This window comes from Epinephelus moara, chromosome 2 (assembly GCF_006386435.1).
Source record: "Epinephelus moara isolate mb chromosome 2, YSFRI_EMoa_1.0, whole genome shotgun sequence".
Taxonomy (NCBI): Eukaryota; Metazoa; Chordata; class Actinopteri; order Perciformes; family Serranidae; genus Epinephelus; species Epinephelus moara.
Genome location: NC_065507.1, coordinates 35,010,442 through 35,024,806, shown reverse-complemented (window position 1 = coordinate 35,024,806; position 14,365 = coordinate 35,010,442). Strand labels below are relative to the sequence as shown.

The 14,365-nt window shown below is 41.4% G+C and overlaps 2 protein-coding genes across 2 annotated transcripts; one reads left to right on the top strand and one right to left on the bottom strand.

Annotated features, from left to right (window-relative positions):
- Positions 1–3,667: 3,667 nt before the first annotated feature.
- polr1g (RNA polymerase I subunit G) lies at positions 3,668–7,464 on the bottom strand. Its single transcript, XM_050066650.1, has 3 exons — positions 7,286–7,464; positions 6,556–6,700; positions 3,668–5,070 (listed from the first exon to the last, which is right to left on the bottom strand). The coding sequence occupies exons 1-3, from the start codon at positions 7,368–7,370 to the stop codon at positions 4,257–4,259; spliced, it is 1,044 nt and encodes a 347-aa protein (XP_049922607.1). The 5' UTR covers positions 7,371–7,464; the 3' UTR covers positions 3,668–4,256.
- A 137-nt stretch (positions 7,465–7,601) lies between these two features.
- Positions 7,602–13,389, top strand: irf2bp1 (interferon regulatory factor 2 binding protein 1). Its single transcript, XM_050066625.1, has 3 exons — positions 7,602–8,922; positions 9,234–9,580; positions 10,366–13,389. The coding sequence occupies exons 1-2, from the start codon at positions 7,907–7,909 to the stop codon at positions 9,538–9,540; spliced, it is 1,323 nt and encodes a 440-aa protein (XP_049922582.1). The 5' UTR covers positions 7,602–7,906; the 3' UTR covers positions 9,541–9,580; positions 10,366–13,389.
- Positions 13,390–14,365: the final 976 nt, after the last annotated feature.

The window sequence follows — 14,365 nt, the reverse complement described above, 5'->3', positions numbered from 1 at the left end:
AGGGCCGGAACGTGACTTCACACTGCCTCTGATTGGATATTCAGAGGCAGGACGAGCTGTTTCAAGTGAAAATGATCAGAATAATTAATATATTGTGTGTATATATGACAATAATGATGATGATAATCATACATTTATTATCATCATCTTTCTTTTCTTTTGTGGCTCAAGGAGGGGCGGTGCCCTATCGCCCTCTATTGGCCAGCCGCCCCTGCTGGCAGTGTAGATCATTAAGGAGCTGGTTCACTTGGACTGATGGGCCGACAAGCCTACAAAGCTGGTCAGGTCAGTTTGCCTCGATCTCTTGCAGCTCTCAGATCCCACATGGTCCTATGGTTTGTTTGATTTGTTTGGCCTTTTCTCGAAGCATGCAACATCTTCACACACCATTTTACCCTGGCACGAGCACACACCACTGATGTTACTTATTGTACACATGTCATTCATCTATTTTGTAAATAACATTATTTAATAAATATTTTCATTTTTAATCTCTATCCTTTTGTGTATTTTCCCTCCTTTTGTCTTAACAATGAGCAAGTACATAACACCATAAAGCAGATGATATGTCTTGGAGTATTATTGGCTTGACTGAAAGGTGTCACACACGTGTCTAATTCATAACATCTAAGCTCCGTCCTTTTAGGATGGTCTGGATCTTAGATTAATGTGGTGGGGTTTTTTTATATGCAGACTATTGCACATGACAAAGAATTGGATCATACAAAAAGTGCAAAACTACCTGGTGGAAAGAGGATTTCTATTTAACAGTTCAAAAAATGTGATCCTTTCTTTTAGTTGTTATTTCCTTTTTCTGGTTTAACATGAAGTGACTGGCACAGATACAACTTGTAAAGAAGGAAAAGAAATATGTTAAATTCAAGAACATAATTTTGTGTTTAAAGCAAGTAGAGCCATCAGAGCAAAAATCATTTTTCATTTCACTGACTTTAGCATCAGGCAACTCCACGCACGCACACACACACACACACACACACACACGCACGCACACGACACTTTTTCAGTTGCACGGGCATATCCACCCATGCACTCAAGCCTGCAGACTCTGAAGCATAGACGGTAGCGCACACATTCAACATACCTGTGAGGATACACAGAAATCTGGCATTGGATGTTACTCACGGGGAAACGCTTGATCCAACATCTGTGGCTCTCTGCTTTAATGGCTTCCTGCTAAACCAATAAACTAGACGTTAGGACGGGGAGCAAATCAGTGAGCAAAAAAGTATTTTTTAGGTGATCTTTGGGATGGTACTATAATATTTTTCATAACTTTAACGTGGTTTTCTTAATTTTGTGTCCACTGACCCTTTAAAATGAGTCTGTAAAAAATGTGAATGCACACATGAGGCTGGATCAATAAAGCCTTGTGTGCAGAGGGTTACTACAGATGGTGAGAGTGTGATAGCGCCAGAGGTGCCTGAGCTCATTAAGAAACAGGACCATACTCCGGTGCAGAGCAGGGAGAAGGGAGCAGTGAAGGGAGGGAGGAGGGGAGGATGCAGAGCCTGGACCGAGATTTTTCACCTGAGTGTCACTGAGATCTGATGATTTGCTGCTGTCGGAAAGTGGAAAAATAATAAATCCTTTCTTTGTGTGTGTCTGGACAGCAACAGAAGATCTGTAGTAAATTAGTGAAAATAAATGGTAGCATGTAAATAATAGGCTCCGAGGTTGTTCTGAGGCTGCAGCCTGCCCCACACAGGAAACAGGCTGGAGTGTGGCGCCATCTCCCTGTCAGGACTGCTTATATCTGTGATGCATTTAATTGAAGGGAATTTCTGCTGGCGATGGACATGCAGAGATTTATAGACTTGGGATCAACCAATATAAGTTTTGATGCCAACATTTTGTGCCGACATGCAGTATTATTTAAGTATGACTTTTAGCATGCCAACAAATTATAGCCATGAAGAGTTTCCTGCATAGTTATAGCACAGTCGTGGCAGAGATGAAAACCCACTGAAAAGGTCTTGAAGATCATCATGAAACTCTGCACTGGACCTACTAAAGACAGCGGGTCCAAACACAAAACACTTCACTGATTTTAATGTGCACAGAAGATACAATTTCATCTGATTTGTAAACTTTCCTACAGCTGTAATCAGGGAGAAACATCATTGCATCATAAGTGGTGACATGACCATCTCATACTTACAGGGTTCCCGCACATTTTTACCAATAGATTATCAACACTTTTCCATACGTTTAACATAATGTTTTACCACATTTCCATGACGTTATTTAAGTAGTTTAAATAGGTAGGCCTATATAACAATCTTTGGGTGCTTTTACCCTTTAGCATGGCTAACCAGAGCAACTTCGTCCATGTTGCAAACGTCAAACTTTGTGGTGCAGATCCTACATCCAGTGCGGCCAGGATCTGACTCTCTTGAGCCATGTATTATATTGTTGTTCTACAGAATGGAGGGCTCTGGATGCACTGCCATCCAGACCCCTATGTCACCTCTGGACTATCAGCCACTACTGTACATTATAGCGCTTAATTGTGACATGTGCAATGTCAATAAAGTTGAATCTAACCTAATCTAATCTAATGCCATACATTATCAATCACGCACTTCCCAGGCATTTATGGATAAGTAACCTTTTAGCACTTGCTAACTTAACTCCCTTGGTAGACATTCCTGGTGCCAACTAGCAATGTGCATAATACCAATGTGTATCTCGTGATATTAGTGACATTTCAACAGACATGCAGCACAGCAATAGATTTAAAATTAATAATACAAGCAACTTATTTCCATTGGCATTTTACATTTTTGGGGATTATTATGAATTTATTTTTAACCAGTGGTCCCCAAGTGGTCCAGCCACAGGTTCCAGATTTTTCCTTAGTCATTAGTTCGAGGTCCACACAGTTTAATACATTCAGTGTCATACTTGTGTTTGGCCATGTTGTCAAACTAGTTTGCTGTCTCTTAGCCTTCCATTAGTCACTCGCTCTACAGCGGAAAAGGGCGCTTCAAAATAAAAGTTCCGTGCCAGAAATTCACGGTACTTAAAATAAAGTTGACTGACTTGCCATCCATTCAGAGTGGACCAGCAACCCACTTTTGGATTGTGACCGACCAGTTGGGAAGCTCTCTTTTAAACAATAGCCACAACATTGTATGTTAAAAAAAATTCCAAAACATTCTGTTAATTCCAAACCAATTCCAACCAAGAAAGTTTTTGTTTTAAACTTTAAGGAATTTCATGATCATGGGAACCCTGTTTATACTAAAACAACAACTCAATGTCCTGTCAACAATTCAGTGTATTTCCAATAATACCTATACTCACTGTCAATATAAAAAATAATTTTTCAAACCTAAATATTTGTCCACACAACAGATTCTCTGTAATTTATTAATTGAAAACGTTTGCCTTTCCTATGACATGACTTCCACCTAAAACTTGAGATCATTAGAAAACTACAGATCTATAAATCGGACACTTTCCTATTGTTGCGCAATTTATAAGCTGTGGTCTGAGTTACAACACAACTTCAAATTTCATTCCTTCTGGATGAAGTCACTGCTCTGTCAAGGCATGAGAGGAAAATGTTAGAATGCTTGCACGAGTCGACTGCAGGACAAAAACACAAACATGTTCTTTTCATTTTCGTTTCATTTCCTTTAATCACTTTAGGAGTTTATTTTGAAACACGTGTTCTCCAATACATGTGACTCGAATCCTTTAAAAACAAAAAACCTAACATGACGTGACAGTGAATCATTATACTGTCTTTACATCACCTCTGGTTTTCTGAACCTGTCGCCAAACCAGCAACATTACCAGCAGAGTTGTGTAAATATGTAAACAAATGCAGCAACACAGTGTGAGAATAATCCCATAAAATCTACCACAACTTGACAGACACTGGCAGAACACAGAGATGTTCCCCTCATGTACACTCTTATTATCCATGCACTCATAGATGCCTGCGGCTGCACACATTCTTTGTGTGTAAAACTGTCACTTTCTGAGCCCAAAATGAGAGGGAACGTTGGCCTTTAAGATGCTGGGATGAATCCATTTTATAATTTGTGTAAGTGTTCAATTGATTCAGGATGTGTTCTTTTCTCTGGATGCAATGTCCTGCCAAAGCAAGCCTCTCATTATGCAATCTATCAATACACTGGAGTAAATTAGGAGTAGAGTGGCTCCCAGTCAAGTTCATAAGGTCGACAATAAACAATAAACAATAAACACAATAAAGTGACGACAGGTTACTCGTCATCAGTTTTGCTTTTCTTCTTCTTTTTCTTCTTCTTTCCTGAGCCCTCCACTACATCACCATATGAAGGGTCCATTGGTTCACATTTCACTGTTACCTCTTCCTCCTTCACCGTGACACTGGGCTCGATGCCCTCCTCCACCTCCTCTCGCTCCCTGTCCCTCTTTTTCTTCTTCTTTTTCCTCCTTTCCTCTGAAACATCGCCCTCCTGGAGGGGGAGCTCCATCATCACTTCGTCCTGAACTTCTGTTACAGGTTCCTCTTTCACTCTCACCACCTCCTCCACTTCCTCTTCTCGCTCTGTCTTTATTCGCTTTTCTTTCTTTTTCTTCTTTTTCTTTTTCCTCCCTTCTTCCTCATCCTCTTCCTCCTGCCATGTTTCTTCCACAAATCGTTTGACTACCAAGGGGCGGAGAGTTGCAGACGAGGGCCCGAAGGCGGCTCCATCCACCTCACTCTCTGCCACACATGTCAGAGTGGGGGTCTTACTGCCAAACGGGTGAAACCGCTGTTTCAGCCCCGGCGGTATGGAGGGTGCTGGAGCTGCAGGGATGACCTGAGGGGCCTGGTTGGTGCTGCTGTCTCCATAGCTCTCACACACATTCATCAGACCTGAAAAACTGGGGCCAAAGACCATGGTATCTGATGATTGCTTGTCCCTGGTGAGCAGGCAGAGATCTGAGGTACCATGGGTGGATGCAAGGATGCTGTAGATCTGCTGGCCACTCCCAGTCTTTGCTCCACCTGCAGCGGTAGGAACCTTCAGGGTCTGGAGACCTGAGAGGGGCACCTTGATGCCACTGAAACTGTTTGGAGGGAGGAGAGTCGAGGTTAGACATCATTCTCACAAAGCCTGCCTGGAAAAAAAAAGTTTATTCAACTTTAAAAGTTTAAACCAAATGACATCATTTTCAAAGACTGCTACTGAATTTGAGGGAGCTCTCTAGAGCTTCAGTATGAAGCCCATCTACAGCTCCACCTGCTGGCCCCAACAGACATAAGTCTGACTTGCTTCTTGTGCTGCGACATAGATTGTTGCAGAGGTGTTTAAAGTTAGACTATGTAACTTTAGAGAGAAAAATGACACATTCTCCCACTTACAAACATAGAGCTGAATTAATAAACAATAAAAATGTGCAAATAAAGTCTTTCTTGGTCTAGTATGACCAGTTGTTTATGATGGCTAACTTTAACTAACATCAGCAAACTTTTTTGTTTTTAATTTTTTTTAGAGAGATTATAAGATAATAAGATTTTCTTTTCCTTTCGGCTTTATTTTTGATAGTGTGAGAGAGAGAGGAAAGGCAGGGGAGACAGAGGGCAAACGGCCCAGGCTGGACTCAAACACGCTGCAGTAAGGACTCCACCCAGTGAGCTATGTGAATGCCCAAATATTAGCAAACTTTTACGGTGTCGTGTGTGTTTCTGGAGAAAGACTGTTGATATTTAAACTTAACAATCAAACAAGTACACCCCTCCCATGCTCCTTTAGAAGCTCTGTTTTATTGTCCCTCTCGCTCCCACTGCTTTTTTATTTATACATCCATGGCCTTTCCCCTGTCATGTGCATGAGCACAGCACAAAAGTGTTGTGTGTCTCAGTCCGAGATACTTTGTTTGTTTCCCACTTACAGAGCCAGGGCTGTGTATAAACACCTGATTATTTTTTTCTGCGCACACACAGAACACAGCTTGTTGATCATGAGGAGATATTCACTGAATTTGACAAAAAGTGTGTTGGTGTACAATGGCAGACTCCACCGTTTAATACACACTGTCCTGTAACTGATATTACTGAGTCACTTCACTGACATAATGACTCTTATCAACTTGTACTACTCATAGGCTTTGTTTTAGCGTTTACTATTATTCTGAAATTGTAATGTGCAGCCACAGCTAGGCTGTACAGTTAAGTGTTACATAGCTACACTTCAATTTATAAACACAAATTATGCAGCCTCTGAACTGTGGGAACAAAAGCAGTGATACACTGGAGCTAAAGTATGATTTCATTTTTGTAAATTCTGTAATGTTAATCTTTTCTCTGACATCGACAAATTTATTATTTGGCATTAGAGGTGGAAGCAGTTACGTATGTAGTTACCATTTCAAATTCTGTATATATTGAAATCTACTAAGCTTTGGTAAATCGATGTATGCAAAATTGAAGATTAAACCAATAAATGTATACAAGACAAAAATGCCATTAAGAAAATACTTAATTGCATGAATTCTTCTTTAAGTTTGAGACAGAGACAAGGAAACAGGCGAAAGGAGAAAGACTGCACCCACCATTCTGGATTAAAGCTGGCAGGAGCTTTGATGAGCCATAATTCATTCTTGTTGTTCTTCAGACTCTCTGTGAGAGTGCTGCTGCAGGGCTTGTGGTGGAAAGACACAAAGTCAGCAGGACACTGGTACCTGCTGGCCTTCTTATCTGTGGATCCAAACAGCAGCACGCCTTCATCATTTCATGAATAAAATAACACAGAGCATAAGAAATACACACAACAGCCCCGAAAAAGAACACCTGAACAAAAGCTGTGTGTGCTCATGTTTCACTGGATCAATATCATTTTACTTGTGTGTACCGCTTCTACTAAATATTTTCTTTGGTGCCAAATAGTTATATAGTTATAAAACACAGATATTTTAATTATTGGTGAGATCTTGATCTCTCGCCTTTGCTTAAATATTGGAAGACACAAGACCAAGGTTTTGACAAATGCGGCGCATCATTTTTAGGTTTCCACTAACGTTAGATTATTACACTTTTTTTAACTTTAATGTGTAGATTTTTTTTACACAAGACAATCTTTTCCTCTGTTTTAATGAGTCAACAAATAAAAATAAAGACGTCATTCCTATCAATATGGGGCTCAGCCAGTCACCGCCTATTGCTGTGTATTTACCTTACATGACTGCATTGTATTTCTCAGTAAAAAATGCCGGTGCTGGTGTAACTGAACTAACCATTACTAACTAACACTAGCTTGTGTCTAGCCAATGTGTGTACGCTTACCGGTTTCTTTTTGCTGTTCGTGGGATTCTGTAGCATTATTGTCCTCTTCGTCTTCGCTAGATGACGACGATATGTCTCTAGGCATTTTTATTTCTTACAAATAACCACAGACTACTAAAATTAAAAGTTTTCTTCCTCAAAACGCATGGCTACGGCGGCCGCACATGTGTTGACACTAAATGAACTCTGACCTATCATGACATCATTTCCGTGCCAATTTTAGTTGTAGTTCTAAAACTAGGCACGGTAAATTGGTTTGCGAGTAAAAATCTAGATGAGAAAACTCAAATACCCATAATACACCTCGCAAAGTTACGTAACGTCCTAGCGTCCGTCGGGGAAACAGTTGACAGCAGACAAGAGCAGGCCGGAGTGGGTAAACAAAACAAACATATTAAAAAAGAGCTAAAGCAACCCATAAGTTTGATCTACTTTATATCCGTAGGATGTGTAACATTTTTCTAAAGCGGTTTGAAATCTGTTAAAGGGGAAAGTCGTTTGCAAAGAGAGGGCGTGCACCTGTCAAAGCTAAATAGGTTAACCTAGCTAACGTGTACTAGCACGATAGCAAGCTAGCTGGCTCGTTAAACCCGCTCAGGTTAGCTAGCTAGCTGGCCAGCCATGTCGTCCCCGTCCTCCTCCAGGCGCCAGTGGTGCTACCTGTGCGACCTGCCAAAGATGCCGTGGACTGTGGTGTGGGACTTTAGTGAAGTAGTTTGCCGTGGCTGCGTGAACTACGAAGGAGCTAATCAGATTGAGTTCCTTATAGCGAGTGCCCGACAGCTAAAACGGACTCACGGGATGCAGGACGGTAACGTCAGATCACCTGGTCCCTCGTCCAATAAACACGGCACATCTGGCAGAGGAGATGCTTCAGCGGACGGAGGCAGGCCGCACACGGACCGCTACGAAAGGGGAGGAAGAGGAGAAAGTACCGTGTCAGCTATTCGTGTACCGCCCAACGGGCTGCACCGTGACGGCCAGCCGCCTCAAGAAGTGAACCGTCAGAGTCCAAGCGGCAGCCGACGACCCATGCTCGGCGCTGCCATCCCTCCTAGTTTAGTAACTCAAAGTATTGCAGGCATTCCCCATGGGCTACTTGCGGGCATGCCGGCGGGTCTGACCGCCAGGACAGCCCCTATGAGCAGCCCCATGATCTTCCCTGCCCCGGTGCTGGCTGAGATGAGCCGCAGGCAGCTGGGGATAGGGATGGGGATGGCCCCTTTTATCACTCCGGAGCTGGAGCGAGAGCTCAGTTCATCCCAGAATCAGCCCAAGATACAGACGCAGGTCCACACTGCTCTGGCTGGCAGCAGCGCCAGCAAGAGTACAGGGCTCCCTTCTTCGTCCTCGACTCTGGCTGGAGGTGTAAGCCAGACAAGCCCAAAGCCTGCCTCATCTCCAGCCAGGCAGCCACGCCCCCTAACCGCGAGGTCCGGAGGGGAGCCCCTGGGATCCAGCACCTCAGCAGAGGCTGCCACCACAGCTGCAGCTTTACCCCACAGTGGTGCCTCTGAGCTGGGGTCAGCGTCTGGCAGCAGCACCCATTCAACCGGAAACACTCTGTCCTGCACCTTGTGTCATGAGAGGCTGGAAGACACACACTTTGTTCAGTGTCCATCAGTGCCAGGCCATAGGTTTGTGTGTTTTCTGTTTTTGTTTTTTTTTTTGGTCTTGTGTAGGTAGTGTTGTATCGTGTATAGCTTGAAACAATTTGTAGATTCACTTTTCCATGAATACAGTGCTCTGTATTTGACCTTTTAGTCAGACCAAGTGGTCAATGTCAGACTGTACTTTAGGCTCTTCTCATTTGTTATTAGTTGTTACCTTTTAGTCACTTGAACAAATAATTGATTATTACTGAAATAAGCATTAGTTGTTAATATCCCTACAAGTTACAACTCACTGATAATTTTAATAACGTCTTCTCTCCCTCTACCAAATTTAGGTTCTGCTTTCCCTGCACCAGAGTATACATCCAGAGCCGGCGAGGTGATGGGGAGGTGTATTGCCCCAGCGGAGAGCGCTGTCCGTTAGACAACTCTCCAAACAGTCCCCCATGGGCCTTCATGCAGGGAGAAGTCTCCACTATTCTTGGCACTGCTGGAGCAGGAGCTCCATCAGCTGCTGCATCTGGAGCCGGGAACGGGCCCGGCCCTGGAGCTGCAGCTGCTTCCGCAGCAGGGAGCGGAGCTGCCAGTGGAGCCGGAGCTGCCAGTGGAGATGTCACCGTCAAGAAAGAGAGAGAGACGTGATGATGATTTCCATGGAAACCAGGACCCAACACAGCAACAGGCAGGTCCACAGACATCTGAGCACCCATAGTTTGAAGTCTGACTGCATTTTGCATTGTGAGACCAATTTACAAGAAAGCACCTTAGTCTGCTTCACCTTCAAGTAATGCATTTGCCATATTTTTGTCAGTCCTCTCTGACAATAGCTTGAGGATCTGACAGGGATGTTTGTGAATAATTATCTGTTAGATACATAAATTATTTTAACTGAAGTTGAACAGGCATTTATTTTATTTTTATATAAAGATAGACGGTACAGAAGTGAAGCTAAAACATCCCGGATACGGCCACTGCCATCTTCACATCTTGACATCATTTAGAGCCAGAGTCTGCGCAGTAGCGACCTCTGCGGTATCAAGTTTCATACCCAAACACCAGTCCGACCAAGTACAAGCAGCACCACTGAATGCAAGTCCACCAATTGACTCACTCAGTTGTCAGTCATGTTATAAAATCACCGTTTTATAGCATTAAATAACTTTAAAACCAAACTTATCACAAAAATGAACATTTGAACATACAGCAGCGTGATTAAAAACTACCTTGGGTTTGGCCCATGTCCTGTCCGCAAACAGAGCGGGCTTTATGACCTATACTGCAGCCAGCCACCAGGTGGCGGTCGATGCGTTTCAGCTTCACCTTTGAAGAGCTGTCATGTCGTCAGTCTTCATATACAGTCTATGGTCCCCCTAGATTTGCCCTCTCTAGACTACACAGCTTTGATATGGTGGGATGTTACTCTGTGATTTCATGTTGTGTATTTGCATTTGCTGTTTATCACTCCAGAGTCATGTCACATACCAGAAGAACACGTCTGCAAGGGAGCTCTGAAAGATCCAGAAGAGAAGCAACACAGAGACCCACAGTTCTAAAACCTCCATTACACAGGTCTTGACCACAGCAACTCACACCACCCAATTTTATCAGCGTTATTGGACCTAAAATTGCCTTCATGATGCACGGTTGGAATCAGATATTCAGGGCCAATCAGCAGCTGAATAATGGCTACTTTTTGTAGAGTTTGTATTAGTTGTGCCAGTTGAAACAACTGATCATGCCCTCATTAGCACTGCTGGCTAGCTAGAGTTAGCAGCTGGAAATAAATGGGCTGAAGCAGCACATAGACTACACCCGTTTTCATCATGATTGTCTCACTTTCCTACAAAAAAAAAAATGTTCGGATGGAGTACAGCGCTGTAGGACTGTCTCCAGAGCTGCTTCTCTCCCAGAGAACGGTCAGTTTAATGTCTGCCCAGTTGGCACAAGCTAACACAGCAGCTTACATCCAACACCGAGCTGTTAAGTGATCCAACAAACTCACACTGATACTTATACATCTTGACTCTTGTTAAGCTTGGTTATGACAATTCAGTAACTATAGCCATATGACACAAACAGTTAGCCCTTTTACTATCTGGTTTACATTACATGAATCTTGAAACCCCTCTGCACAAAGTAACCTAAAGCTAAAGCTAATATGTAGCTACATGTTGCAAAATAATTCATTACTCTATAACAAAAAATTCTTGGAATTCAAAATCTTCAAAAATCATTTGACATGACTGAGTTTGTCTGAGTCTTACTCCACTCCAACATGAAATAAGCAATCTGTGCAACAAATTGGCAACCACCTGTGCTTCGAGCTACAGCAGTGTGACTTGAGTGCAATGGTAGGGGTGAAGAGGAGTGTGACATTTAGTGGCTAATGTTATCAATAGCACCTTGACAAAAAACAGTGTGAACAGGACTACTGAAATGTCTCAATTTCTCTATAGGGCCACCATTGTATTAATGTATCATTGTCATTGGTTTTATTTGCTAAAAGTAGCAAGCATCGCTACAAATGGTAGCTTGTTAGCAATCCCAGTGTGTATTGGTTATATTACCCTTCTTAAACTCACAGAAAGTAGCCATGGTCCAGTGTTTATTGTAACAGTACATTAAGTATTGTGTTTTCACGGGGAAGCACAAAAGTTTGTTTTTTACAAATCCAACACAAATGTTTAAATACTAAAACAGTGACCACGGTTGTTCCATATCTTTCTCGTTGATGAACAAACTGTTGGCCGGCAGCATGCAGAAGGAGGTCAGATATCAGACTGTTGGCAGAAAAATACAGGCTGTTCTGAGTCGAAACAAGTTGGAACTTAACTGTCTCAGACAAAATGCCATTTTCTCTGCCAGTGCTTCGTCTAAATGAAATATTTGTGTTTCTACAAATACAATTTACATGACATGAAATTGGCATTTATGATGAAAAAGTGTACCTTAAATTTGAAATACAGAATTGTTATTTTTTATTGTTTGATGACTGAATCCTTTACCTGGCGCACAATCAGTTGTTGTTTTTTTAAACAAAAAGAAAAATCTTAAACAACTAAACATGAGAATTGGACAGGATGCCAGTAGTCATTTTTCTGCGCATTTCTTTTTTTTTCGCTTAAATAAAGCTGACTGACTCAGAGAGAGGAGAGTGTGTAGAAACAAAAAGTTAATCTTTCAAAGCATAGACCAGCCAGAGACTCTTGTGTTTAACTGTATTTAAATGTTGCTTTCATACAAGATCCAGCCCAGCCTACGCTTTACCCTGAATGTATATGAAAGATATCTATTGATAGGCCTAGGACTATATTTTATACTAGAATGTTAAATGTTATATACTGTATAGATCTATAATAGTATGTGCAATCCTTAGTCCTAGTATATGCAACAGTTTGGAATATGTAATTAAAACGATTGTGTATCATTTCTTAAACCTTTTGTTTTTAAAGTGAGAATCCACCTAAAAGCAGAAATGTCCTTCTGTAACCCTGGAAGGTGTATTATTGTTCATGAATTTGTTTCTCCCAAAAATAGAGATAAGACTTTTTATCGCCTGACACTTTCATGGAGTAGGAACTGTACTTTTTACAGTCAAAAGAATATTTTTAGTTTGCAGATGGTGAAATTAATCTTAACCTCACAGTTTGTTTATTTTGCTCTCCGCTTATATATCCAGCATTCCATTCATGTCAGTGGAACAAATGTGGATGACCATACATACTGTACATCTAGTCCAAACTGTCTTCGTCAGTTACAAAGAAATGTGCAGGGATTTAATGTTCCGAAAATCCAACATCCAACAAATACGTTTTTAGTGGATTCTCTCTTTATGTGCAGTATGTACTTGCCAGTACAGAAGCACAGACAAACCAAAGGTAATTTTACGCCCAAACTGATGTTTCTGGATGTAAATGTTTCATGGGGGGAAAGAAAATATTGCTATATTTTTTGGCCAGGTCTTAGCCGGCTGTCTTCATCAAGCCGTTACAGTTTACAGGCCCATGTGGTCTACTGTACGTACGGGATTTCATAAAGAGTAAAGGTCTATAGTACGCAGCAAGTACTAATGTCGGCCTTCTATATCGAGAGAATATCCCACAGATCAGGTCTGTTTTAGAGAAATGTCTTTGAAGAAGTGGAATTTAAGTTTAATATGCACTGATACATCATGCAATCCCTTGTTAAGTGCCTTTTTAAAATGTTTACCGTCTGTTTGTGTGTCTGGGAACCTCAGGGGAAGTCGGAGTGCAATGGCTTTTTTATTGTCTAGTCAATGATTAACCTGAATCTGTTTCCCTTCAGTCACCATCAGACGGCTTTTGCTTTCATCCGAAGCCTTTGTAAAGTCGGCCAGCCATTTATTGTCTCGATATGGTCTCTCCTCACATCTCTCTTTTTTTCATTTATGTGTCATCTTTAGATCTGTTGGTTTTATTGCAGCTTTATGTACAAAATAGAAACCAGGAATAAATGGGATGGAAACTTGTACTCCTTTTTCTGTTTCTTGAGTTTCACCACTGAGATTAAATCATGTTAAATACCTTGAGAATTTTTTTTAATGTCACTAAGCTAGACATTCCAAAAACTGTCATGACTTTCTAATTACACAAACTTTCTGTAGCACATTCTCTGAATATTGCCTAATAAATCCAGGGTAACATCTTGCTATTTCACATCCAGCTAAGTTTATTCCTTAATCATAAGTGGAGGATTGATTTTGTAGTCTTATACACTGAACAAAAATTTAAATATGTGTGCTCCCATGTTTAACAGGTTTAAGCGAAAGATTTAAGATATTTATGCACACAAAAGACTTCTACCTCTCAAATTTTGGTTGCAAATTTGTTAAAAATCTGTGTTAGTGAGCACTTCAACTTTTCCCCAAAAAAATCATCCACTTGACAGGTGCAGCACACCAACATGCTGATTAAACAGCAGCATTACTACACAGGAAAAAAAGCACTCTAAAATGTGCAGTTTGATCACACAATACAATGCCACAGATGGATCAAGTTGTGAGCATGACGTTGGCATGCTGACTGCAGAAATGTCCACCAGAGCTGTTGCCTGTGCACTGATGTTCATGTCACTACCGTGAGCTGTCTCCAATGTCGTTTCCCATGTATTTGGAAGTACATCCAACCAGCCTCACAACCTCAGACCATGTATAACCACACCAGTTTAAGATCTCCACAGCGTCCTTACCGGCAAAATTGTCTGAGACCATTCATAGACATACAACTTTAATTACTCAACTCTCAATTGTCAGTGGATCAGTTGAACTAATGGTTTCACAGCGATACCTTGTACATGTGCAAATATGCATAGCTAAATAAGTATTCGATCAATAAAAAGAATGAATAAATGGGATAGAGAATGCTAAATAAGTATTCGATCAATAAAAAGAATGAATAAATGGGATAGAGAATAAATAAATAAATAAATAAAGCAACAAAGCACAACC

What these genes read in the sequence shown, in the direction of transcription:
- irf2bp1 (XM_050066625.1), top strand. Translation starts at nt 7,907, where the DNA reads ATGTCGTCCCCGTCCTCCTCCAGGCGCCAGTGGTGCTACCTGTGCGAC. An exon ending in CCATCAGTGCCAGGCCATAG is followed by an intron (nt 8,923 to 9,233) that starts GTTTGTGTGTTT and finishes TACCAAATTTAG; the next exon opens with GTTCTGCTTTCCCTGCACCA.
- polr1g (XM_050066650.1), bottom strand. Translation starts at nt 7,370, where the DNA reads ATGCCTAGAGACATATCGTCGTCATCTAGCGAAGACGAAGAGGACAAT. An exon ending in CGAACAGCAAAAAGAAACCG is followed by an intron (nt 6,701 to 7,285) that starts GTAAGCGTACAC and finishes TTGGATCCACAG; the next exon opens with ATAAGAAGGCCAGCAGGTAC. An exon ending in GCCAGCTTTAATCCAGAATG is followed by an intron (nt 5,071 to 6,555) that starts GTGGGTGCAGTC and finishes CCCTCCAAACAG; the next exon opens with TTTCAGTGGCATCAAGGTGC.